Raw genomic sequence first — 27,840 nt, forward strand, 5'->3', positions numbered from 1 at the left:
GCCCAATATGCAGACCAGACCCATTTCATAGAGCGGTCAGCTGCCTCCCTGGTGCCCAAGTAAAAGATGTTGTAGATAGAATTCCCAACCTCGTGAGTCCTCCAGACTACTACCCACTGCTGGTCTTTCAGGTGGGCAGTGACGATGTAACAATGAGAGGCTCACAATCTATTAAAAAAGACTTCAGAACCTTAGGGCAAATGCTAAAGGGATCAGGGGCTCAAGTCGTGTTCTCTGCCACCCCTCTAACGTCAGCAATGGATGAGGATACACTGAGGAAGGGCCGACAGATCAATTCATGGCTCAGGGGCTGGTGCCATCGACAGGGCTTTGGGTTCCACAATCATGGATTGGTTTTCAAGGCACCTGAGCTGAAAACAACTCATGGGACACACTTGTCCCAGAGGGGGATAAGAATCCTGGGGCAGGAATTGGCAGGGCTCATTGATAGGGCTTTAAACTAGATTTGAAGGGGGAAGGGGTTAATAGTCTCCTGCTGGCTGGTGACAAACAGAGGGGCAGCTCACCAGCAGTAGAGAGAAGGAGAGCTGGTAAGGGCTCTCAACTTGCTGCCCTGAGGCAAGCCACGAATGATCCACCAGGACATTCTGTGGAAACCGAGGGGATTTGGCACAAGAGGAGGACAGGGCCAGCCCAGCTGAAGTGCTTCTATGCGAATGTGGCAGCTTGGGCAATAAACAGGATGAGTTAAGGGCCACGATGCTGCTGGGATGCCACGACATAGTGGCTGTTACTGAAACTTGGTGGGATGATTCCTATGACTGGAATGTAGGGATAGATGGGTATAAAATCTTTAGGAAGGATAGGCAGGGAAGGAGAGGAGGAGGTGTTGCCCTCTATGTCAATAGCCAGTTGGAATCAGTGGAGCTCCACCTGGGGAGGGATGATGAGCTAGTTGAGAGTGTATGGGTTAAAATTAAAGGCAGGACAGGGGAAGGAAATATTACTGTGGGGGTCTCCTACAGGCCACCTGACCAGCAGATCCAAGCAGATGAGGCCCTCTATAGGCAAATAGAAGCGGCTTCCAGGTCACAAGCCCTGGTCCTCATGGGTGATTTCAACCACTCTGACATCTGCTGGAGGGACAACACAGCAAGGCACCAGCAATCCAGGATGTTCCTGGACTGCATAGAAGACAACTTCCTCCTCCAAATGGTATAGGAACCAACAAGAAATGGTGCTATGCTGGACCTTGTTCTCACCAACAGGGAAGGGCTGGTAAGCAATGTGAGGCTCAGAGACGGCCTTGGCTGCAGTGACCATGAAGCAGTTGAATTTAATATCCTCAGGGCAATCAGGAGGAAGTATTCCAAGCTCACGACCCTAGACTTTAGGCGTGCAGATATTGATGGCTTCAGGTATCTGCTAGCCAAAGTGTTGTGGGACAAAACCCTGGAGGGAAGAGGGACCCAGGACAGCTGGTCAGTATTCAAGGACCACCTCCTCTGTGTCCAGGAGCTCTGTATACCAACAAAGAGACAAGCAGGTAAGAATGCTAGGAGGCCTGCCTGGATGGGCAAGGAGCTACTGGACACACTATTACTTAAAAGGAAACTCTACAGGAAGTGGAGAGAAGGACAGGTAGAACAGGGGGAATAGAAGGAAGCTGCCCAAGCAGCAAGAGTCCTGGTTAGGAAAGCCAAAGCAGAGTTTGAATTGAATCTGGTCAGGGAGATTAAAGGGAACACTAAGAACTTCTACAGGTATATTAATGGGAAGAAGAAGACTAGGGAAGGTGTGGGCCCCCTCAGAAAGGAAACTGGTGACATGGTCACAAGTGATGAGGAAAAGGCTGAGGTACTTAATAACTTCTTTACCTCAGTCTTCACTGCAAGGGCCTCTAGCCACACTCCTGATGTTATGGAAGACAATGCCACGGACGGGGAGGAAGAACTGCCCATTGTAAGTGCAGATCAGGTTCGTGATCACCTGAAGAACCTGAAAGTGTTCAAGCCCATGGGACCCGACGGGATACACCCACGGGTGCTGAGAGAACTGGCAGAGGAGGTTGCTAAACCCCTCTCTATTATATTTCAAAAGTCATGGAAATCTGGGGAAGTCCCCACAGACTGGAAAAGGGGAAACATTGCCCCCATCTTCAAAAAGGGCAAGAAGGAGGAACCAGGGAACTACAGGCCAGTCAGTCTCACCTCTGTGCCTGGAAAGATCATGGAACAGATCCTCCTGGAGTCACTACTCGCTCAAAAGAATAGTGAAGAGGTGATTGGGAACAGTCAGCATGGCTTTGCCAAGGGCAAATCCTGCCTGACCAACCTGGTGGCCTTCTATGAGCAGGTGACAAAATTAATAGATGAGGGGCAAGCAACTGATGTCATTTACCTGGACCTGAGCAAAGCCTTCGACACTGTCCCACACCACATCCTGGTCTCCAAACTGGTGACACATGGGTTTGATGGGTGGACCACTAGATGGATATGGAACTGGCTTGATGGCCGCACCCAAAGAGTGGCTGTCAATGGGTCCATGTCACAGTGGAGGCCAGTGACAAGCGGAGTCCCTCAGGGATCAGTCCTGGGACCTGTCTTGTTCAACATCTTTGTCAGTGACATGGACAGTGGCATTGAGTGCACCCTCAGCAAGTTTGCTGATGACACCAAGCTGTGTGGTGCAGCAGACGCGCTGGAGGGAAGGGAGGCCATCCAGAGGGACCTTGACAGGCTGGAGAGGTGGGCACAAGCCAACCTCATGAAGTTCAATAGGAGCAAGTGCAGAGTCCTGCATCGGGGTCGACGCAGTCCCAGGCACAAATACAGGCTGGGCAGTGACTGGCTGGAAAGTAGCCCAGAGGAGAGAGACTTGGGGGTGCTGGTGGACAAAAAGCTCAACATGAGCTCTCAGTGTGCACTTGCAGCCCGCAAAGCCAATCAGATCCTGGGCTGCATCAGGAGAAGTGTGGCCAGCAGGTCGAGGGAGGTGATCCTCCCCCTCTACTCAGCCCTGGTGAGACCCCACCTGGAGTACTGTGTCCAGTTCTGGAGCCCCTATTACAAGAGGGATGTGGAGGTGCTGGAACGTGTCCAGAGAAGGGCCACAAGGATGATCAGAGGGCTGGAGCACCTCTCCTACGAGGACAGACTGAAGGAAGTTGCGGCTGTTCAGTCTGCAGAAGAGAAGGCTCCGAGGTGACCTAATTGTGGCCTTCCAGTATCTGAAAGGGGCCTACAGGAAGGCTGGGGAGGGAATTCTCAGGATCTCAGGTAGTGATAGGACTAGGGGGAATGGAATGAAGCTGGAGCTGGGGAGATTCAGGCTAGATGTGAGGAGAAGGTTTTTCACCATGAGAGTGGTGAAACCCTGGAATGGGTTGTCCAGGGAGGTGGTCGAGGCCCCGTCCCTGAGGGTGTTTAAGAGCAGGCTGGATGAGGCTCTGGCCAGCCTGATCTAGTGTGGGGTGTCCCTGCCCATGGCAGGGGGGTTGGAACTAGATGATCCTTGTGGTCCCTTCCAACCCTGAATTAAACCATGACACTATGAAAGGTACTACTCTGCAAACTGACATGTTTGAGTGATCTGCAACACTGACATTTCTGTATTCCTTTTAATGCAGTCAGTATATCAAGTACTATCACCAGTTATACTTAATACTATTTACACAAACATTAAATATCATACAGAACAGAAACAGAAATTCATCGAAATCCAAGTAAATATTTTAAACATAAATAGAAAACCAGAACCGTCTTAGTAGAAAACACAGATAATGAGCAACTTTATACATTAAGCCTGTGTTTTAATTTTATTGCAAGTTTCCTATACATTTTCTCAGTTCTGAAATAAATCAGAAAAAAATCGTAAACTTGTCACAGAATTACAATTCTGCAAAAGGAATCAGCTAATTCCCTAATGCTGTGGTTCAAAAACAAGTGTAACAGAGATAAAAGATGTAGCACATGATCAACTGCCTCACCTGAAATGGGATTACTCACAATCTGAACATTACATATACATTTTAAGCATTCCAGGAAAACAAACCTCAACTCAAAACTTCAATGCTGTAGGTAAGTTAATCAAAAAGATGCCCTCTTCACACCATGAGGCACAGTTATCCACAGACTTCCAGATCTTACCACCGCATTATAACAGGACTTGATATTCTAATTCAAATAGTTTTTCTGCCTTCCTGCTGCCTTTTAAATCCCTAAAAAAAAAATAATCCAACAGCCCATTTTTAAACATCAGCACAAATCACCAAATGCCAGCCTGGATTAGCACCTCGTGTCCCTCTATGAATTATTTTTTAAATTCATCTTGCTGCACACTTTATTGTTGTTGAAAAGGGCAGGACATGTGGAAGTTACTCTTCATATTGTGGATTATAATCCGTATGAAAAAGGTGATCCTACTCCACAAAACTAATCATGCAGACAGTCTCTATTTTCTTTTCTTTAAGAATGTTGTTACCCTTTCCCCACTGTATTGCTCCAGCCTTTACTATTTTTCCCAGGATCTTAAGATGTCAGCAAGAATTTGTCATAAACTGCTTAAATGAAAGAATGTCACTTCCTAAATTATGAAGTTTATAAAAAAACCAAAACCAGCTACTGTCAGAGTCTTGAAAGTTCTTTGAAAAGGGGAGCTTCATTTTGCAGTCCTGGCCAGAAGGAATAGCTGTCTCTTTTTCTCTCCACATGGTTCATCCCTGGCACTAAAAGTCTTTTTCCAGCAAACAATAAAAATGTAACTGTCAACATTCAATGAGTTTCTTCTGTTCCTACTATTTTAATGAAACTGAGAAAAGTCTAAAGATCTGTTTGCATAGCTCTCAAAGTATAACTGCACCAGTTCTGAAGCAATAGGAAAAATGTTTATTTCTTCCATTTATATGGCCAACAATAACTTCTACATTCTGACAATCATGTGTATCCTGGCGGGGAAGGTAGTTTCAAAATACTTACCAGGAAGTCTACAATTAAATAACTTTCAGGCTCCCCAGATACTGATCCAAATTGATGCACAGGCTTCTCTGACTCCAAACTTAATGGCTACCTTTTTGTTGTTGGGTTGTTGTTTTTGTTTTTTTTAAACACAGTTACAGTTATTTTCTTCACCATAAGCAACAATTATCTTTTTCTCACAGTATCACCAAGGTTGGAAGAGACCTCAAAGATCATCAAGTCCAACCTATCACTCAAGACCTCATGACTAGACCATGGCACCAAGTACCATGTCCAATTTCCCCTTGAACACCTCCAGGGTCGATGACTCAACCACCTCCCTGGGCAACTCGTTCCAATGACAAATGACTCGCTCGGTGAAGAACTTCCTCCTCACCTCGAGTCTAAACCTCCCCGGTGCAGCTTGAGACTGTGTCCCCTTGTTCTGGTGCAGGTTGCCTGGGGGAAGAGACCAACCCCCTCCTGGCTACAACCACCCTTCAGGTAGTTGTAGAGAACAATGAGGTCTCCCCTGAGTCTCCTCCAGGCTAATCAACCCCAGCTCCCTCAGCCTCTCCTCATAGGGCTTGTGCTCAAGGCCTCTCCACCAGCCTGGTTGCCCTTCTCTGGACACACCCAAGCGTCTCCATGTCCTTCTTAAACTGAGGGGCCCAGAACTGGACAAACAACAACTAAAAATATTTCTGTTGAAGGAGATAACTAATATTTTTCTATCTGAAAAGAACTGAATACAGCAAACCACTGGGTCTATAACCAAATATTCATCTATTTTAGAAGACTCAATGCACAGGAAACAGTTTGTAATCTCATTTACATTACAGAGAAAAATACTTGTGGAATACATTCTATGCTCCACTTAATCTAGTAGTCTTGTAAGGACATTTAACTGAAAAGAAATTTTATCTTCCACTTTTGGGCAGGGAACTCTTTGTAGATTTTAAGAGACGAGTTAATTCCTTTTATCTGTACTGCCCATATAAAAATTCAAATCAGAAACTGCTACATGGCAGCAAGTGCTGTGGAGTCACATGACAAAACAAACAAGACAGCATTATTACCCCTATTGTATCTACCTAAACTCCTGAATCACCTAAAAGTATCAAGCAAGGAGCCAGAGAGGCTGAGAGCAGGAAGGGTGCAAAACTTGGCACACAACATGAAGATTTACCATTTTATTATATGGCATTGCAATTATTTACAGCACTTACAGGATGGCCAAGGGATCAGGCCTAGCCAGCATGGATTTAGGAAGGGCAGGTCCTGCCTGACCAACCTGATCTCCTTCTATGATCAGGTGACCCACCTGGTGGATGTGGGGAGGCCTGTGGATGTAGTCTACCTGGACCTCAGCAAGGCCTTTGATACCATCCCCCATAGCAAACTCCTGACCAAACTGTCAGCCCATGGCTTGGACGGGAGCACACTGCGATGGGTTAGGAGCCCAGAGAGTGGTGGTGAATGGTGCCACATCCAGCTGGTGGCCAGTCACTAGCGGTGTGCCCCAAGGATCAGTGCTGGGCCCCATCCTCTTTAACATCTTTATTGATGATCTGGATGAGGGCATTGAGTCCATCATCAGTAAATTTGCTGATGACAACAAGCTGGGGGCAGGAGTTGATCTGCTGGAGGGTAGAGAGGCTCTGCAGAGGGACCTCGACAGGCTGGACAGATGGGCAGAGTCCAACGGCATGAGATTTAACACATCCAAATGCCGGGTTCTGCACATTGGCCACAACAACCCCATGCAGTGCTACAGGCTGGGGTCAGAGCGGCTGGAGAGCAGCCAGGCAGAGAGGGACCTGGGGGTACTGGTTGATGGTAGGCTGAACATGAGCCTGCAGTGTGCCCAGGCAGACAAGAGGGCCAATGGCACCCTGGCTTGCATCAAGAACAGTGTGGCCAGCAGGAGCAGGGAGGTCATTCTGCCCCTGTACACTGCACTGGTTAGGCCACACCTCGAGTACTGTGTCCAGTTCTGGGCCCCTCAGTTTAGGAAGGATGTTGACTTGCTGGAAGGAGTCCAGAGAAGGGCAACGAAGTTGGTGAGGGATTTGGAACACAAGCCCTATGAAGAGAGGCTAAGGGAACTGAGGCTGCTTAGCCTGAAGAGGAGATGACTCAGGGGTGACCTTATTGCTCTCTACAACTACCTGAAGGGAGGTTGTAGACAGGTGGGGGTTGGTCTCTTCTCCCAGGCAGCCAGTACCAGAACAAGAGGACACAGTCTCAGGCTGCACCAGGGGAGGTTTAGGTTGGATGTTAGGAAGAAGTTCTATACAGAGAGAGTGATTGCCCATTGGAATGGGCTGCCCGGGGAGGTGGTGGAATCACCATCATTGGAGGTGTTCAGGAGGAGACTTGATGGCGTGCTTGGTGCCATGGTTTATTTGGGTTGGACTGGTTGATGGGTTGGATGCGATGATCTTGAAGGTCTCTTCCAACCTGTTTTTTTAATTCTATTATTCTATTAAAAGTCACATGCAAATAAATCATAGTATCAGTCAGGGTTGGAAGGGACCACAAGGATAATCTAGTTCCAATCGATATACCTTCAACAATTAATAACCTAAAATGAAGTGATTGGGATAGTATCAAGGTAGAAGTGAGGACAGCATAATTTTAATGAAGAAAATTTCCTTATCATTAAAACAGTTATCTACCCATGCTGAAACTGTTCTAATTATATATAGCTGATTAAAAATTAGCTTTGAAAAGAAGCTTTCAAATACTGTTTTCCAATGTGGGTATAAATCAGTAGCCCAGAATTCCTGGTTAAATCCATTGCTCTTTACCTTATTCTAATTTAAACAATATCTTGTACAGCATTCCAAGCCAAGACTCTAGTGAAAAGAAACGCTGATTAACATTGTCTTTTGAAACCATGGATTTCTCTCTCAGTACTCTGGAACTAGCTTTCATCTTGTGACAAATGAACACAAGGGGGAACTCTTTAAGATGATTTTACAAAATTTCATAAAGCAAAGCTACCTTTTATGTGCAGCTGACCTCAGCAACTGGCAAATGTGTATCCTCTCCCCTTGCTCCATAAGTAACATTCATAATCATATTTAAATGACAAAGTATGATTTAGACATGAGGCACTACATCCCAGCTCTCCATCTGCAGCCTTAGAGTTTAGATCTCTTCAGCTCTAGTTTGAAATGTCCTTTAAAGTGTTTGATAAATGTGGGGCACAAATCCACATGGAAACAAGATCATTACTTTCTTTCCCCCTCCCCCTGACAGTACAGGGTCTTGGATAGACATAGAAAGGAGAAGATAAAAAGTTTAAAAAAAAATAAAAATAATAATCTGTGTAGTGGCAAGCCAAACTTTTTGATGTATGCATTGCTTTTGTGCAAAAAGGAAATTCAGAGTGTATTAGGTAACTGGTCAAAATAAAGACTTTTTTTTCCTCCAGAAGAAATCCTTCTGGTTATGCAAGACTCTGTAGGACTGACAAAACCCACCTGTTTAAGTAACAGCCCATGTTTTAGAAATTGTAAAGTACAAAATCCTGTAATATCACGGCTTGGAACTGAATTTCTAAGAAACCACTGTTAAGTTGCAATAGCAAATAACACTTTTAAACAGTTTATTTCCTATCTGCCAACATCCAGTTATTTAGAAGTGTTCCACATCTTAATTTCATCACCAATATGATCTCAGGAGTGTACCTCTCTGTATTAGCACTGAAAGATGTCAATACAAAATAGATAAATAAGTGCATAGGCCAACAGGAAGCTTAGCTTTCCCTGACAAAATAGGTCTCTAACAAATTCTGAACTAATACTAAAATTTAATTTCTTTAACTGAGCAGGATTTTCTCTTTCAGTACAGAATGTGTTTTTTATTTTCCCAAGTCACCTCTGAATTTCTGCAAATCAGAGGTAAAGCACTAACAGTTCCATTGTTAATACTACTTCCTCCTTCTCCCATCACCCTTCTAATACATGCATTCTAAGAAACCAGTGAAAAAGGCACATACAAAATGCAGATATCACCAGATATGTTGACTGATTACTTACATCATACTTTGCAATTCAGGTGTAAAACTTGTTGATTTTCTTCCACTGCTTGAAGAGGCAACTGTTGACATTGGGCTAGCCACAGTGCTGCTCATCTGAGGAAACAAAGACAAAGTACTTAGAATACTTTTATTTTAGAGACAGTGTGCACATGTCACACTAGATATGCAAAAGGGAAAAAAGCTTTTGAGGGTAGACCTGAATTGAAAGATTCTGCATGCAAAAAGCACAGCCTACTCTGAGACACTGTAGAAAACATAAGTTGACGTTTACTGTAAAAGCACTGGAATTCAGACACAGTCTCTTACTACATCCTGTTATATTCCTGCAGTATCCTCAGCAATAGTAAGTCAGATCCACACCATCTCAAATAAAACCTCAGAAAAAGCCAGATAAAATGATGAGCATCGAGATCAGGCTTGCTTTCTAAAAAAGCAGCTTTAAGCACACATATTCCTTATATCTTTAAAACAGAAATGCCTCAGAGTGCAACCTGATCATCACAACACTAACATGACTGAAGGTACTATCTTCATAGAAAATATTTTACAGCTTTTCTATATAAATTTCCAATAAAGAAACTCCATTCGAAGTCCAGGGCCTTTCTATTTGTTTTCTATAAAGCAATTAACGCTTTTATATTTTCCTCTTCAATAACAGACAAGTCAACTTTCTTTAAACTACCTCAACTTAAATTTACTACAGAACTGGAAAATCAAAATTTATTAAATGAGGGAAATATCCTGAAATACATAGAGAGATCCATTTTTCCCCTCAAAATTTTTAACCAATAACTGCAAATACTATGTAAGTCTCCTGATAAACAGAACATATTCCCACAACATTTCTTCTTCTTCCAGTTTGCTGCACACTGGTAACTGAGTTGTATTGCTCATTTCTTGTACTATCAGCAGTAGCAATTACAATGAAACCACGTGTTAATGTCATGAATGGTTTGAAAAGCTGAAGACAACAACGGAACAACAAAAATTAAGTTGATGCATTTAGATATAAGTTTACTTGTATCAATGCCTTCAAGTAGGTAGGTTTTCACAGACCTTTTCATCTTCTAAGTACATTCTAATTTAGGTCCCCAACCTGCAGGCACTTATGCACATATGTAATTTTAATCACAACTTTCCTCCCACTGAAGTCTGATTTTAATCACAAGTAGTTGAACACCACTTAAGTTACGGTTAGATCCTGCCATAGTAAGCAGTTATCAGAGTCACATCAACTAAACAGTCAAATTTTATTACTGATATGTTTTACTTTTGAAATTATACATTTTTAATGTGAAGGAAGGTGGCAGTAGTTCTAGGAAAGCTCCATGCATGCGTGGAAGAGACTGAAGAGGAATCTCCAATGGTACTCATGTATCAGGAACAGCCCCAATATTTAGAAATATGTGCACTGTGCTGTTCATTAACTGATTTGGACTGATTAGAGTAATGCAGTGGGGTGGAAGGGTAAGGCCAAGAAGCCTCCTCCCTTCCCCCTTGTAAGGTAAATGGAAAGGAAAAAAAAAACTCACAAGCTGAATTAGCAAGGCAGTGGAGCTATATTTACAAAGCAATGTAGGGTATGCAGGGGAATATTTACAAATTTACAATATCTACAATATATACAAAGATATACAACAGAGTAACACAGAAATGAGAGTAACCCCCCTCGGCAGAGGGGGTTCCCCACCTCCGCTCTACCCTCTCTCCCCCCCTTTCCCCAGAATGGGATAGAAAGAGAAAGAAAAGAGAGGAAAAAAAAAAATGTTAGAAGCAGTTCGTGTTAATTGGAAGGGAGTTAATACAGGCCTTTATCGGTTCTCAAGGCCATAGCCTTGGCAGAAAGCCCAGCACAGAGATAGCTGCTGCACTGTGGAGAGGCGGAAGCAGGACTGATAGAAAAGTCCTGGAAATGCTCAGTTCACTCCCAGTTCAGAAGGTGCTTCCTCCCACTTCACCAATGAAATAGTTTAGATTATTCTTTCCGTTTATCAACTTCCGTCCACCATATTCCCTTTCTTAAGGGGACAGCCTCAGCCGGTGACAAGTAAATACTAAAATTAATTGTAAATACTACACATAAATCCAATACTATGCTATATATCCAATACCACAGTACAAGTATTCTTGAATATGTATTAATAAACTGTATATTCTGCATTTTACCCAGACCTTAGATAAAACAGTTCAGGGAACACCTTAGTTATAGAAAATAACCCAAAACACAAACAGATCTGCCTTAAAGCTTTTAAATTGGTCCAGAAAGCCAACCAAATTCTGGGCTGCATCAAATGCAGCAAGGCCAGCAGGTCAAGGGAGGTGACTGTCCCCTTCTACTCCACTCTTGTAAGATCCCATCTGGAGTATGGCGTCCAGCTCTTGAGCCACCACCAAACGGAACGCTTAAAGCGGATCCAAATGAGAGCCACAAAGATGATCAGAGGACTGGATCACCTCTCCTATGAAATCAAGCTAGAAAAATTGGCACTGTTCAGCTTGGAGAAAAAAAGGCTCCAGGGAGACCATAGAGTAGTCTTCCAGTATTTGAAGGGGGCATAGAGGAGAGCTGGAGAGTAACATTTTACAAAGATGTGTAGTGACAGGATGAGGGGAAAATAGCCTCAAGCTGGAAGAAGATGGATTAAGAACAGACATTGGGAAGAAATTCATTTCCATAAGAAAAGACTGTACCGAAGGCAAGTCGCGTCATAGAAGACAATGCCACGGACGGGGAGGATGAACTGCCCATTGTAAGTGCAGATCAGGTTTGTGATCATCTGAAGAACCTGAAAGTGTTCAAGTCCATGGGACCCGACGGGATACACCCACGGGTACTGAGAGAACTGGCAGATGAGGTTGCTAAACCCCTCTCTATTATATTCCAAAAGTCATGGCAGTCTGGGGAAGTCCCCACAGACTGGAAAAGGGGAAACATCACCCCCATTTTCAAAAAGGGTAAGAAGGAGGAACCAGGGAACTACAGGCCAGTCAGTCTCACCTCTGTGCCTGGAAAGATCATGGAGCAGATCCTCCTGGAGTCACTACTTGCTCAAAAGAATAGTGAAGAGGTGATTGGGAACAGTCAGCATGGCTTCACCAAGGGCAAATCCTGCCTGACCAACCTGGTGGCCTTCTATGAGCAGGTGACAAAATTAATAGATGAGGGGCGAGCAACTGATGTCATTTACCTGGACCTGAGCAAAGCCTTCGACACTGTCCCGCACCACATCCTGGTCTCCAAACTGGTGACACATGGGTTTGATGGGTGGACCACTAGATGGATAAGGAACTGGCTTGATGGCCGCACCCAAAGAGTGGCTGTCCATGGCTCCATGTCCCAGTGGAGGCCAGTGACAAGCGGAGTCCCTCAGGGATCAGTCCTGGGACCTGTCTTGTTCAACATCTTTGTGGGGGACATGGACAGTGGCATTGAGTGCACCCTCAGCAAGTTTGCTGATGACACCAAGCTGTGTGGTGCAGCAGACACGCTGGAGGGAAGGGAGGCCATCCAGAGGGACCTTGACAGGCTGGAGAGGTGGGCACAAGCCAACCTCATGAAGTTCAATAAGAGCAAGTGCAGGGTCCTGCATCTGGGTCGACGCAGTCCCAGGCACAAATACAGGCTGGGCAGTGACTGGCTGGAAAGCAGCCCAGAGGAGAGAGACTTGGGGGTGCTGGTGGACAAAAAGCTCAACATGAGCTCTCAGTGTGCACTTGCAGCCCGCAAAGCCAATCAGATCCTGGGCTGCATCAGGAGAAGTGTGGCCAGCAGGTCGAGGGAGGTGATCCTCCCCCTCTACTCAGCCCTGGTGAGACCCCACCTGGAGTACTGTGTCCAGTTCTGGAGCCCCTATTACAAGAGGGATGTGGAGGTGCTGGAACGTGTCCAGAGAAGGGCCACAAGGATGATCAGAGGGCTGGAGCACCTCTCCTACGAGGACAGACTGAAGGAGTTGGGGCTGTTCAGTCTGCAGAAGAGAAGGCTCCGAGGTGACCTAATTGTGGCCTTCCAGTATCTGAAGGGGGCCTACAGGAAGGCTGGGGAGGGACTTCTCAGGATCTCAGGTAGTGATAGGACTAGGGGGAATGGAATGAAGCTGGAGGTGGGGAGATTCAGGCTAGATGTGAGGAGGAGGTTCTTCACCATGAGAGTGGTGAAACCCTGGAATGGGTTGTCCAGGGAGGTGGTCGAGGCCTTGTCCCTGGGGGTGTTTAAGACCAGGCTGGATGAGGCTCTGGCCAGCCTGATCTAGTGTGGGGTGTCCCTGCCCATGGCAGGGGGGTTGGAACTAGATGATCCTTGTGGTCCATTCCAGCCCTGAATGATACTATCAGGGTGGTGAGGCACTAGAACAGGTTGCCCAGAGAAGCTGTGAAGTCTTCAATCCTGAAGTGTTGTAAGCCAGGTTGAAAGGGTCCTTGAGGAACCTGATCTAGTAGGAAGTATCCCTGTCCATGGCAGGGATGTTCATGGTGGTTTGGAGAGAAGGCCTAAGCTCTCTCTCCCCCACAAAGAGGAAGAAAAACCACAGCTAACTCAGCTGGAGAAGCAAGGGAAATGCTGTATTTTACAAGCCATGTGGAAGATGCAAGATACGTTCACAAAATATACAGTATTTACAACATATATACAGAAATATACAGCAAAGTAACAAAAACAAGAATGCAGGAATGAAATTCCCTCCTCCAGAGGAGGGTTCCCCCCCTGTACTCCCTTCTCTCCCCCTACCACCCTTTTTCCCAAAGAGGGTTAAAAAGAGAAAAAGTAATTATTAATAAAGCAGAATTCTACTAGGCCTCATGCGAATTAGTTGCTTATCTGTTCAAGGTTGCCCTGGCAGGGAGCCCAGAAGCAGATGAGCTGGAAAGGGAGAAGGAAAGAAACAAACTGAGGAAAGTTCCAACTGAACTCAAAACTTAAAGTTGCATTCTACTAATCTACCAATGAAAGTAGTTTAGAATATCTGATTGTTTTTGTTATTATTCCAAAACATTCACCCAGAGTGTCCCAGCACTGTCCCTTTCTTAAAGGCACAGCCTCAAACCATCACAGATGTTGCAACTAGATTATCTTTAAGGTCCTTTCCAAACTGTTCTGTGATTCCTAAACATTTAAGTCTTTGTAACTTTTTAAAAACTAATTACATCATTTAAAGCACATGGCTGTTTTCTTTCAACATCCATGGTAGACATTCTGCTTTATCCATGAGATTCTGTTCTGCAAACTTGTTTTCCTAAAATCCTCGCTAATGTGGGTCAACTCCAGAGCTGCCTCATCACAGCATAACATATGTGATTCATGCAAGTCCTATTTTGGAGTAGCTACTTTTAAGGTTCCTGCCCTCCAAGTGGACAACAGTTTAACTAAAAAGACTTGAAAGGCTGCACATCTGTGTAAGCATCAGCAGGTTTAGGAGCTGAAAGTTTATCAGCTACTGGTTAAGTAGAAACTTTGTCTTCCTATTCCAACCAAAGGATTTAGCTTTCAAATCATGCAGGTATACAGCCTTTTCTTGACACAGAAAGCCAACAGCTTGTCAGGCTTCCTCAGACACTTTATAATAATTACTTCCACAGCCCACGTTTTGTTTGATGGTTTGGATAATTAACTTCTTCACACATCCAAGTCCCATCATCCGTATGTTCTATTTCCTTTCTTCCAGACATTAAGTGGGGGGAATAATTCAAAAGCAGAGGCACCCTCAAATCAATTTTCTTCAATAAGTACTGCTAACATAAAACTGTAAAGCCTACTGTAATCTTCAATGGGTCAATATACCATATTTGTTTTAGCTCCAACCTGAAATGCAGCTGTTCATCATACTCTACAAACTGAATGCAGATGTTCAGATTAGGTCACAGATTACTTCAGCATGCTCTATGCTAATCATGAGGAGAAGATAATGCCTGATTAACACTATTTGGGCTACTAATTATGCGTTCCTATCAAAATAGGTACAGCTTCTACAAATTCTTTTCCAGAAGTAAAATACTACAGAAAAAAATTAAAATAAACATTAAGTATATTAATATAAACATATAAAAGCACCTACTGTAATTTCAATGGGTTTTAGAGTAAGGAGTTACAACAGGTAACAGTACTTATTCCATATCAATCAGCAGAACAACAGAGTTCTCTGTGGAGAGAAATAAATTTGAAATTATTTCTCAATCTTAGGCCCTTCCCTCTCAGAGATTAGATAAGGGGAAAATTTTCATTCCATAGCTGTCCTTCACATTCATCTCCACTCTGAAATTGCTAAACAATACCAATTCATGCTGTTGTTTGTACCATCAATAAGTGACCTATATAATCCATCCATTTATTGGCAATTCAGTTGAGGCATGTTAGATTGAAATTCTACTGCTCCTAAAAATGAAAATTAATATACAAACTATATATTTAGCCAATAACTGTAGAGCACCACATGTCCAAGCGGCTTCATGTCATTTGGGACATATGTAAAGTCGTCTCATGTATAAATACAGAGTCAACAACTCCATCCTTAAATACAACCTGAATACTTTCACCAACAACCACTGCCAAAATGTCACCTGACAATCTAAGAGATAAGTGCACCCACAATCATTACACAACAGTTCTCCAATAGAGTTGTTCAATAGTTGATCTAAACACAATCAGGAAGAGCAAACAGTACTACTACTTTCATTCCACACACACACAAAAAGGACATACAAAAGAGTAGGGGTTGGAAGGGATCTCTAGAAGTTATTTAGTCCAAGCTTTCTGCTAAAGCAGGTTGCCTGGGATCATGATCTGGCAGCTTTTCAAAGTCCCCAGAGAAGTAGACTCCACAACCTCTGAGTAGCCAGTGCCTCCATAGGAAAAGGTTTTCTTTATGTTTAGGTGGAACTTCCTGTGTTCAAGTTTGTGTCCTTTACCCCTTGTCCTCCTGCTAGGCACAACTGGAAAGAGTCTAGCCCCATCCTCTTGACCCTTACCCTTTAGGTATTTCTAAGCATTGAGAAGATGCCTGCTCAGTCTGCTTTTCTGCAGGCTAAACAGCCTCATGTCTCACTGCTTCTCCTTTTAAGAGAGATGCTTCATCATCTCTGTAGCCCTCCATTAGACTCTCTCCAGTAGTTTCCTGCCTCTTTTGAGCTACAGAGCCCAGAACTGGGCACAGTACTCCAGATGTGGCCTCACCAGGGAAGAAGAGAGGGGGAAGAGAACATCCCTTCACCTAGTCACTCTTAATGCACCCCAGGATACCACTGGCCTTCTTGGACAAATTTAAACTAGATCAGTTTAAAACAAAAGTGGATTCTCTCAGATTTTATCTGATGTCTCTGTTCTAGGCTAAAGATGGTGCACAACTACCAAAAAAGCAGTGCCCTGAACATCTTTTTTTAATATTAACACATTAGAGTAGAATTACTGTTATGATGACTTAATTCAAACATACATCTCATGTGGCTACTGCATCAGCCCTCCTCTTGTCTGTCAGATATATTTTGCATATGACCTGAAACCATGCAAAAATTTCAAGACTGATATATTTATATAAACCCAAACAACAACAACAGGAAGGAAATAAAAGCCACAGTGACTATGAAATAACACAAAAGTAAAATTAATGCTTTTGTTTTCACACCCTCTACTTCAGAGTAATTACGTGAACTAGCCTGTTATCACTGAGTATTTTATTGCATGCTTGGCCTCACTAGCAGACAAGAGAGCATAACATAACAGTCTTCTAGGACTGGAGAGACCACCCCAGACCACACCCCACCCCAGACCCCACCTTTGAGATCATCAAGTCCAACTCTTTAGGAAGGATAGGCAGGGAAGGAGAGGAGGAGGTGTTGCCCTCTATGTCAATAGCCAGTTGGAATCAGTGGAGCTCCAACTGGGGAGGGATGATAAGCTAGTTGAGAGTGTATGGGTCAAAATTAAAGGCAGGACAGGGGAAGAAGATATTACTGTGGGGGTCTCCTACAGGCCACCTGACCAGCAGATCCAAGCAGATGAGGCCCTCCATAGGCAAATAGAAGCAGCTTCCAGGTCACAAGCCCTGGTCCTCATGGGTGATTTCAGCCACCCGGATATCTGCTGGAGGGACAACACAGCAAGGCACCAGCAATCCAGGATGTTCCTGGACTGCATAGAAGACAACTTCCTCCTCCAAATGGTGGAGGAACCAACAAGAAATGGTGCTATGCTGGACCTTGTTCTCACCAACAGAGAAGGGCAGGTAAGCAATGTGAGGCTCAGAGACGGCCTTGGCTGCAGTGACCATGAAGCAGTTGAATTTAACATCCTCAGGGCAATCAGGAGGAAGTATTCCAAGCTCACGACCCTAGACTTTAGGCATGCAGATTTTGATCGCTTCAGGGATCTGCTAGCCAAAGTGTCATGGGACAAAGCCCTGGAGGGAAGAGGGACCCAGGACAGCTGGTCAGTATTCAAGGACCACCTCCTCTGTGTCCAGGAGCTCTGTATACCAACAAAGAGAAAAGCAGGTAAGAATGCTAGGAGGCCTGCCTGGATGGGCAAGGAGCTACTGGACACACTATTACTTAAAAGGAAACTCTACAGGAAGTGGAGGGAAGGACAGGTAGAACAGGGGGAATATAAGGAAGCTGCCCGAGCAGCAAGAGTCCTGGTCAGGAAAGCCAAAGCAGAGTTTGAGTTGAATCTAGCCAGGGAGATTAAAGGGAATACTAAGAACTTTTACAGGTATATTAATGGGAAGAAGAAGACTAGGGAAGGTGTGGGCCCCCTCAGAAAAGAAAATGGTGACATGGTCACCTGTGATGAGGAAAAGGCTGAGGTACTTAATAACTTCTTTACCTCAGTCTTCACTGCAAGGGCCTCTAGCCACACTCCTGATGTTATGGAAGTCAAAGCCAGGGACAGGGAGGAAGAACTGCCCATTGTAAGTGCAGATCAGGTTCGTGATCATCTGAAGAACCTGAAAGTGTTCAAGTCCATGGGACCCGACGGGTTACACCCACGGGTGCTGAGAGAACTGGCAGATGAGGTTGCTAAACCCCTCTCTATTATATTGCAAAAGTCCTGGCAGTCTGGTGAAGTCCCCACAGACTGGAAAAGGGGAAACATTGGCCCCATCTTCAAAAAGGGCAAGAAGGAGGAACCAGGGAACTACAGGCCAGTCAGTCTCACCTCTGTGCCTGGAAAGATCATGGAACAGATCCTCCTGGAGTCACTACTCGCTCAAAAGAATAGTGAAGAGGTGATTGGGAACAGTCAGCATGGCTTTGCCAAGGGCAAATCCTGCCTGACCAACCTGGTGGCCTTCTATGAGCAGGTGACAAAATTAATAGATGAGGGGCGAGCAACTGATGTCGTTTACCTGGACCTGAGCAAAGCCTTCGACACTGTCCCGCACCACATCCTGGTCTCCAAACTGGTGACACATGGGTTTGATTGGTGGACCACTAGATGGATAAGGAACTGGCTTGATGGCCGCACCCAAAGAGTGGCTGTCAATGGCTCCATGTCCCAGTGGAGGCCAGTGACAAGTGGAGTCCCTCAGGGATCAGTCCTGGGACCTGTCTTATTCAACATCTTTGTGGGGGACATGGACAGTGGCATTGAGTGCACCCTCAGCAAGTTTGCTGATGACACCAAGCTGTGTGGTGCAGCAGACACGCTGGAGGGAAGGGAGGCCATCCAGAGGGACCTTGACAGGCTGGAGAGGTGGGCACAGGCCAACCTCATGAAGTTCAATAAGAGCAAGTGCAGGGTCCTGCATCTGGGTCGAGGCAATCCCAGGCACAAATACAGGCTAGGCAGTGACTGGCTGGAGGATAGCCCTGAGGAGAGAGACTTGGGGGTGCTGGTGGACAAAAAGCTCAACATGAGCTCTCAGTGTGCACTTGCAGCCCGCAAAGCCAATCAGATCCTGGGCTGCATCAGGAGAAGTGTGGCTAGCAGGTCGAGGGAGGTGATCCTCCCCCTCTACTCAGCCCTGGTGAGACCCCACCTGGAGTACTGTGTCCAGTTCTGGAGCCCCTATTACAAGAGGGATGTGGAGGTGCTGGAACGTGTCCAGAGAAGGGCCACGAGGATGATCAGAGGGCTGGAGCACCTCTCCTATGAGGACAGACTGAAGGAGTTGGGGCTGTACAGTCTGCAGAAGAGAAGGCTCCGAGGTGACCTAATTGTCGCCTTCCAGTATCTGAAGGGGGCCTACAGGAAGGCAGGGGAAGGACTTCTCAGGATCTCAGGTAGTGATAGGACTAGGGGGAATGGAATGAAGCTGGAGGTGGGGAGATTCAGGCTGGATGTGAGGAGGAGGTTCTTCACCATGAGAGTGGTGAAACCCTGGAATGGGTTGTCCAGGGAGGTGGTCGAGGCCCCGTCCCTGGGGGTGTTTAAGAGCAGGCTGGATGAGGCTCTGTCCAGCCTGATCTAGTGTGGGGTGTCCCTGCCCATGGCAGAGGGGTTGGAACTAGATGATCCTTGTGGTCCCTTCCAACCCTGAATGAAACTATGAAACATATCATCCAACACCATCTAATCAACTAAACCATGGCACCAGGCACCCCATCCAGTCTCTTCCTTAACACCTCCAGTGATGGTGACTCCACCACCTCCCTGGGTAGCCCATTCCAATGGCCAATCACTCTTTCTGTGAAGAACTTCTTCCTAACATCCAGCCTAAACCTCCCCTGGGAAAGCTTGAGACTGTGTCCTCTTGCTCTGTTGCTGGTTGCCTGGGAGAAGAGACCAACTCCCAACTGGCTACAACCTCCCTTCAGGTAGTTGTAGGCAATAAGGTCTCCCCTGAGTCTCCTCTTTGCCAGGCTAAGCAACCCCAGCTCCCTCAGCCTCTCCTCACAGGGCTTGTGCTCCAAGCCCCTCACCAGCTTTGTCGCCCTTCTCTGGACACACTCCAGCAAGTCAACATCTTTCCTAAACTGAGGAGCCCAGAACTGGACACAGGACTCAAGGTAGTGTGGCTTAACAAGTGCTGAGTACAGGGGCAGATTGACTTCCCTGCTCCTGCTGGCCACACTATTCCTGATACTGCTGGCTCACATTCAGCCTACTATTGACCAGTACCCCCAGGTCCCTCTCTGCCTGGCCTCTCTCCATCTACTCTGACCCCAGCCTGTAGCACTGCATGTGGTTTCATATAGCTTCTAGGAAGATTTGTTCCATGGTCTTTTCAGGCACAGAGGTGAGATTGACCGGCTGGAAACAGATGTTTTTGGGTTTTTTTTGTTAGTGCAGTTCTTTTAAACTGTAAACTCTGCTGAACATATGCAAGACTTGCTTTCTAAACATATGCTCAAAACTAATAAAGTTTAAAACAAATGTTTTAAAAAAAGCAACAAATATTAGATAAAAAAAGTAAAATCAAAGACTGGAGTATTACATATATTACTGAGCTCCCACTTTCCCAGGTGCACAGAATAACTGAAAATTTTAAGTTCTCTCAAGCTGTTCAAACAGACTGGAACTGAAAACACTAAAGAATCAGATAAGTACAATCAACAGATGGCCAGGATTTCAAAGTGAATGAGTGATTCTACATATAATGAATTCTAAGTATAACAAAAATGAAACTTCCATCATCATCTTATAAGGTAAAAAAAACAAAAAAACACAAACCCACACCACTCCACAGCCTCTTGTGTAACAATTAAGAGGAATAGCTTCCATATTTCCTAAACATGGCCTGCAAAAAGCCAAGCAGATAATGCAAAGGCATAAACTTTTAAGCAAGAGCCAGAGTGAATGCAGGGTTCAAAGCAATCTGTGGGTAGGCACCAACACATCTACAACAGGTCTGCAGACAATAATATTGTTCAAAGCTAGGGATGCAATCTCAGCTTTCTTTCATTTATTTAATTATCACAAAGTGGAATGCATGCACTATTCATGCTGAGGATAACACATTACATCTGCTACTGCTGCTTCCATTTACTACCTGGTAGTTTAAAATGCATCTATTGTAGGCATCTAAAGTGAATACCAGAAAGAAATATTCATCCAATAGCTGTCAATGCACAGCTCAGCTTTGAGCACCCAGACAAATAAGCATTACATCTTTAACTGTGACACTTTCTTGGAACAAAACATGCTTGGAAAGCACACATGAATGCAAGGAATACAAGTGCTCATCATACCCTCCTTTCCATTTGCAAGGTAGCTCAGTCATTCATGCCCATTTAGAACGTCAAATGTGTAAGATTTCAACCCAAAGAATAAAATACATCTTATTGATTTTATCTTTAAAACGGTCCTGTTTGACATTCCTGGAGATGAAGTAATCCTTAATGTCCATTTCTGCACCTCATAAGAAGGTATCTTTGTGAATTAATTTTACCAAAACCTCTAAATGAGCTCATTTTTAAAAGCCCAACTCTCATTGACTTTTCAGAGAAAGAAAACCACTAACCAACTACAGACTAAAGTATAACATTTTGGATCTATTTTGTGTAACAACTGCTGTATTTTACTTGAAAGGATTCTGCATGTCATCATATTTTAAGCTATTATTTGTCCATCCATGAGTTAGACATGACAGTTATTTAAGGCTCTTCTGGAACAGACCACAGAATGGTCTGGACTACTGGAAGACTATTAATACACAGAAGTGACTATTTGAGACTGAGAAACAAAGCATAATCTTATATGAGGAATGCCTTCACATCTGGAGATATTTACAAACACTTCTCAGAGTTTCTAACTCAAGTCTAATCAGAGTTCTGGCCTTCTCTGGAAGTGATTTATTTATTTTTAACCAAGACAACAAGGAAAAAGGAATCTAATGTATATGCCCACCTCCCTCTGAACTGAACATGCAGCACTTTTTGCAGAACTCCGCGCCACACATGGCAGTTAATAGCACTGCAAATTAAGCATCATTGATATGTTTGCTTCCTTCCTAAAAATGCTTTAGCAAAACAGCAGAAAGACCAGACAACCTGTAACTAACAGCAAAAGTTTCCCTAACTTCCAGATCTGGCTCCTGTAACTATAGCTGTTTGGAATAGCAATTATTTTTTTCAAAAAGCATTATTTTAATAATATTCTGAATTTTCCATGCAAATTGTTTAATAATTGTATAGAGACACAGTTCAGCAACCATGACCTTCCTGGTGTGACCACTGACAATTTTAAGCAAGTAAGGCGTGCTTGCAAGTCTTGCAATTTAAAAACAACAAAAACACCCCACAAAAAAACCCCAACCAGCCTCAAGTTATTAGGAACATACATAATTGACTCCAGAGTGCAAAGATGAGCAGTTCCTGAACTGTAACTTACTATTCAGCATTTTCCAAAGAATAAAATTAAGCCGATAAAGTCAGTTCTGCCAGTACACTTTACTGCCCAACCACCAGCAAGCAAATTGAGTAGTCATTGTAGTTCCCATCAACCTTTTGTTCCATTCAAAGCCAAATTCACTAATACTCTGTAAAGCACAACCAACTTCATCCTCTTTTTACCAATAGCATTAACTCTCCGACTATCATTTCTCTCTAGATCTCCATCTGCCTTCATTTGTTCAACTCAATCCAAGACAGCGTTATCTTCCCAACCTATCACACTGATTAACTCACTCCTCCTCCTTTCATATCACCCTGAGCCATGTTTAGTTCACCATTTGAAATAGAATTAAAATCAGTTCATAACATAGACCCACCCTGACCTAACTGAACACCCTGGCATATTGGAAATTGCCTATTTTGCTCCAGTGTTGCCCTCAAGTTTGGGCATCAATGTATGTATCAAAAATTTCTAATCAAGAGTGACAAGCCAAATACGTAGCTATGAATTTTCTCCAGTTCTCATTGTTGAGCTGTTTCTCTCCTGTCTGAAATCACTGCTTGCCATCCCAAGTCTAAATTCTCTAGAGCAAAACACGTCTACCTCCATTGCTGCTTACTCGCACACATTTAACACAAAGAGGAATTTACAGGAAAAACAGAGTTTCAATTATATTGAAAAAAAAACCAAAAAAACAACTCCTAAGGAGCAGATCTTAAGAAATCATTCAGTAACATTCAGGACATGAACCACTTTCAGACATCTCATGGTTACACATGATGTCCAGCAGGTTTTTGATAAAATGTATTCATGTTTACCTGATAACACACCTTTTTCCTTTGCTGCTTAAGCACATGATTCTTTAAAGCACTCTTACACTAGAGAGCTGTATTGATAATTCTTACAATTTATCTGAAAGACAGTAGGAGTCAGGCCAGTGCTGGTCATGGCTTCTTTTCACCATTACTGTTACTTCTCTTATGTAAGTTTAAGGAGCTTTGTGAATTGGAAACTTTACAGTTGACTCCGTGAATGTCTCATTGTAGTCAAATGAAATGCTCCAAAAGGTATGCAAAATACAGGAGTAGAGAAAACCCAAAGATTATTTATAAATATAAATTTATTTTGCCTTAGCTTGCAAGTTTATTAAGATTACTTCAAATTAATATGAGTACATGTAGCACTATGAATGTCAAGCATCTAAAACAGTTCATGGATCTAATTAATATTTTCAGTATCTTTGACATGCAGCTTCCTGATCAGCTCCAGATAAGCTTGTAACTAATCACTACCGCCTGGTTCCATGAGAACATAAGCTTAACTAGTTTCCTTTTCGTCACATACTTTGTATATCCACACATGGGGATATTTCACAATTGCAACAAGAGCATCAACTCAATTAGGCTCTATGACATAACACTGCTTGGGTGTGGCCTCATGCCTTAAAACACCTGTGCATTAATGATACTTTCTGGGCTCATTGCTTGAGCCCAGCTGGTTATGACAATCAGAGGCTTAGCAAATAATCTAAAGGCTACTGAGTCCTGTCAAACTTTAAACAGCATTCCCAAATCCATGTATCTGAAAACGAAGGATAAAACAACAGTAAAGTATAGAAGAGTTTCTTTTTTACTTCTAAGAGCCATGACCTTGAGTTTTTCTTCCACCTTTTTAGCATAGACCGGTTAGACCTCAAGCTCTTTTTCAGAATCATCATGGCAATGAATTTATCCTAACAAAAACTAGCATTTTCACAAGACTCCAAAAAAGAGCCTGCAGAAAACCATAAATACATACAGTTACAGGTAGAAATGCTATTTTTAAAATCATAGAATGGTTTGGGTTGGAAGAGAACTTGAAAGGTCATCTAGTCCACACCCCCCTGCAGTTAAGCAGGGATAGCCTCAACTAGACCAGGTTGCCCATCTACACAGCAACAATACACACGTTAAAAAGGAGCCAAAATAAAAGAAAAAACCTCACTTGCACACTATTAAAATGCAAATAATGAGCCAGTGCAAAGTTAACAGAAAGCCTCACACTGTCTTCCATGCCACTTGGATCTGACTAACAGTGAAGATAGATATGCAAAAGAGGAGCAATAGAGAGCATGCTGCACCCTGCCAATTAAGTTACTACTGCACAGGGTACTGTTAGCCCAAGGGAAAGAGTGGCCTGTACTAAGAAAAAGTGGGAGTTAGATCAAAGACTTCTAAAGCAAATTTAAGCGTATCACAAACACCCCTACAGACCTTGAAACTGATTCACTCTTAGGAAATCAAATGTCTCACAATAAATCATTAATACTAATGCCATACACCAAACTTGGTTGTCCACAACGTCAGATTACCTGCTCATTACACAGAGATTAATATTTTGCATGCATATTGTGCTTTGCATTCATAGACTGCAAAGCACTCATTTGTGTAACTTCTATGAACTTACAAGCAGTTTATCCGTACACAGAACATGTAAAAATGCAGTTAGTAGGTGGCAAAAACACTTAAACCCTACACAGGGAAACATTCTTCTGGACTAGCTGTTATTTCTAGCTTTTTAGCATTTTCCAGTAATTTCTGTAATTAACACTACAGGATTCTATTAATAAACCTCCATGTCTGTTAGTGCAAAATAATAAAATCCACTTCCTCCAGAATAAATAGGCAAACTCAGCATCAGAGCAAGAAAAAATGAACAATATTCAACAGCACATAACATACTGCAGGCCAAAGCCTGACCTCCACCACACAATTTCATAGTTTCATAGTTTCATTCAGGGTTGGAAGGGACCACAAGGATCATCTAGTTCCAACCCCCCTGCCATGGGCAGGGACACCCCACACTAGATCAGGCTGGACAGAGCCTCATCCAGCCTGCTCTTAAACACCCCCAGGGACGGGGCCTCGACCACCTCCCTGGACAACCCATTCCAGGGTTTCACCACTCTCATGGTGAAGAACCTCCTCCTCACATCCAGCCTGAATCTCCCCACCTCCAGCTTCATTCCATTCCCCCTAGTCCTATCACTACCTGATATCCTGAGAAGTCCCTCCCCTGCCTTCCTGTAGGCCCCCTTCAGATACTGGAAGGCGACAATTAGGTCACCTCGGAGCCTTCTCTTCTGCAGACTGTACAGCCCCAACTCCTTCAGTCTGTCCTCAACTCCTTCAGTCTGTCCTCAAATTTCAAATTTCAAATTTCAAGTCTAGAAACACTTTCAAGACTAGCTGCAAGCCAACAAAATTAAGAGGGCAGAGTCCAACGCGTGTAACAATACTACAGCCTACGAGAAAACTGACAAAAGACTGAAACATGGGGAAAATTCGCTGCAACCTCCCAGCAGCATGCAAACCCATATCCAGTGCCTTCCACCGCGAAAATTTTGTTGCTAGGAGGCTGCAAAGCCGAGAACAAGCTAACACCAGGTACCAGGGTTGAAGACAGGAGCACTTCTCAGCATCTTGGCTTCGATACCACAGCTTTATGTAGAGCAGCCTCTTCACGTGTCTGCCGACCACATACACCCACAGCGAGTTACGCTTCAGCTGCAGCTCACACCTGGCCAGCGCAACCTACGAAACGCAAAACCCGAACGCAGACCGAGTTAGCAGGCGCTCTCCCCACCCCCTTCCTCCGAGCCCACAGGCATCCCCAGCTGCCCCCTCCCACAAAGCAATGCTTCACAGGTTCTCCCTGACTGAAAGCCGCGGGGCTAGTATGTTTTAAGGCCCCAAAAATGTGCAACCTCACTAAGCTAGTTAACAGAAGCACAGTCTAATTGCGTGTCTTTGCCAGTGACTCACTTAAAAACGCTCGCCCCCGGGGACAGATGGATGAGGAGGCTGAGATGTGCAGGGAAAGGAAAGGGGAAAAGACGGAAGGAAGAGTAGGAGCAGCCTGGCTTGGTGGTGCCCAGTTTCCCCACCCCGTGTGCGGCTATGCAAAAGGGGAAAGAAAAGAAGGGCAGGAACTGAACCTCGTCCCTTCCCCTCCACGCGCTGCCTGGATCGAGGCAAGAAATGAGGGGGACGAAAAACCGACGGTCTCTCTCTCTCTCCCGCTTCTCCCCCCACTAAGCGCCACCACCACAGCAGCTGCGGCAGCTCCGGCGTACGGAAGCACACCCTGCAAGGGGGGGTAAAATGGCGCCGCCCGCGGAGGGGAGAGGATGGTTCCGCCACACAGTGGCCACGACGCGCCTCCACCTCCATCTGCTGTGTGGCAGCCGCGGCCTCCCAGGGCGAGGGGTGGAGCTGCGGCAGTGCTCGCAGCCGCTTCCTCTCTGTCGACTCTTCCCCGCTGTTGCAGCCGTCAGTCTGCTGTGGTATCAATCACCCTCCGCGGTCTGGCTCCCGCAGGTGCTGCCTGCAGGCTGAGAGGAGAGCCCTGGCAATCTCGTTTTCCTCTCATCGCCGGGCGCCGCGGGAGGGTAGCAATAAGAGGCTTCAGCGCTACTCTGAGTGCTCAAATCCGGGAAGGGTATGGGGAGAGGAGGCCGGATCTTCCGCAGCGGTGGGGAGGCGAGGCGCTTACACAGGTGTCTAGCCTCAGTGCTGGTGGCAGTGCACCCTTGTCTCTGCATGTATAGGTCTTGAAAGCGGTGCAGTGACTTCTCAGTAAAATACCTGTCTGCATGTATTTTTTGCCCTTGGAAATACCAGCATAGCAAGTTGTACTACTTAACTATACCATTAATGATAGAATCGTTTAGGTTGGGAAAGACCTTTAAGATCATTGAGGCCAACCATTAACTCAAAGACTGCCAAGATCTCCACCAAACCATGTCTCAGCACCACATCAACGTGTTTCAAATGCTTCCAGGGATGGTGACTGCATCACTTCCCCAGGCAACCCATTCCAAGTCTTGACAACTCTTTTGGGGAGTAAATTTTTCATGTCAAATCTAAACCTCCCCTGGCACAATTTGAGGCTGCTTCCTCTTGTCTGTGTATTACGCTGGTGAAAAGACTGATCTCTCCCTTGCTACATCAAATAGCTCAGCCATGCCAGGGCAGATTTAGGCTGGACATTAGGAAACACTTGTTTATCAAGAAGGTAGTCAAACACTGGAACAGACTTCCAAGCCTGATTGATATCCCAGGCCTGTCAGTGCTTAAGAGGCATATGCCTCTTAATTATATTCTTTAACTTGGTCCATCCTGACTAAGTCAGTTGGCCTAGATGATCGTTGTACATCCCTTCCAACTGAAATAATCTGTTCTGTACTGGGGTGGTTAAGTGCTTCAGGGTGGTTAAATACCTTCCTTCTATAAGCATGGGCTGTGTTTTTCCTCTGATGGCTGGCAATGGCATCTTTTCCTGTGTCTTGTCAGCTCAACAAGTTGATAAGAAAGGACATGACTAGGCAAGCTGGAGCATTTAACCTACCTTTCTTTTCTTCTTTTAACCCTTTCATCTTCCAGTTTTTTATTTCTTCACCACCTCCTAATTGTAGATTTTTTGTAAGTTCTATTCAGTCATTCTACACATCTGAAAGTGCATGCACAGATTTAGTAGAAGACAAGCCAATTTGTACCATGGTATAAACTGGAATTAAGAAATGTCACCACAGGTAAATGGAGTAACTGTTAATGCTTTCTTCACCA

The 27,840-nt window shown here is 44.5% G+C and overlaps 1 protein-coding gene across 1 annotated transcript in view; it reads right to left on the reverse strand.

Annotated features, from left to right (window-relative positions):
• SUPT3H (SPT3 homolog, SAGA and STAGA complex component) overlaps positions 1 to 26,445 on the reverse strand; it is a 690,133-nt gene extending 663,688 nt beyond the window's left edge. Inside the window, 3 exon segments of the mRNA XM_068143262.1 lie at positions 8,966 to 9,060; positions 26,211 to 26,396; positions 26,398 to 26,445. Of these exon segments, the coding sequence (XP_067999363.1) occupies positions 8,966 to 9,060; positions 26,211 to 26,396; positions 26,398 to 26,445 (329 nt within the window).
• Positions 26,446 to 27,840: the final 1,395 nt, after the last annotated feature.

The sequence above is a fragment of the Melanerpes formicivorus genome, unplaced genomic scaffold, assembly GCF_026170545.1.
Source record: "Melanerpes formicivorus ecotype bairdi unplaced genomic scaffold, bMelFor1.0.p_v2 SCAF_9, whole genome shotgun sequence".
Taxonomy (NCBI): Eukaryota; Metazoa; Chordata; class Aves; order Piciformes; family Picidae; genus Melanerpes; species Melanerpes formicivorus.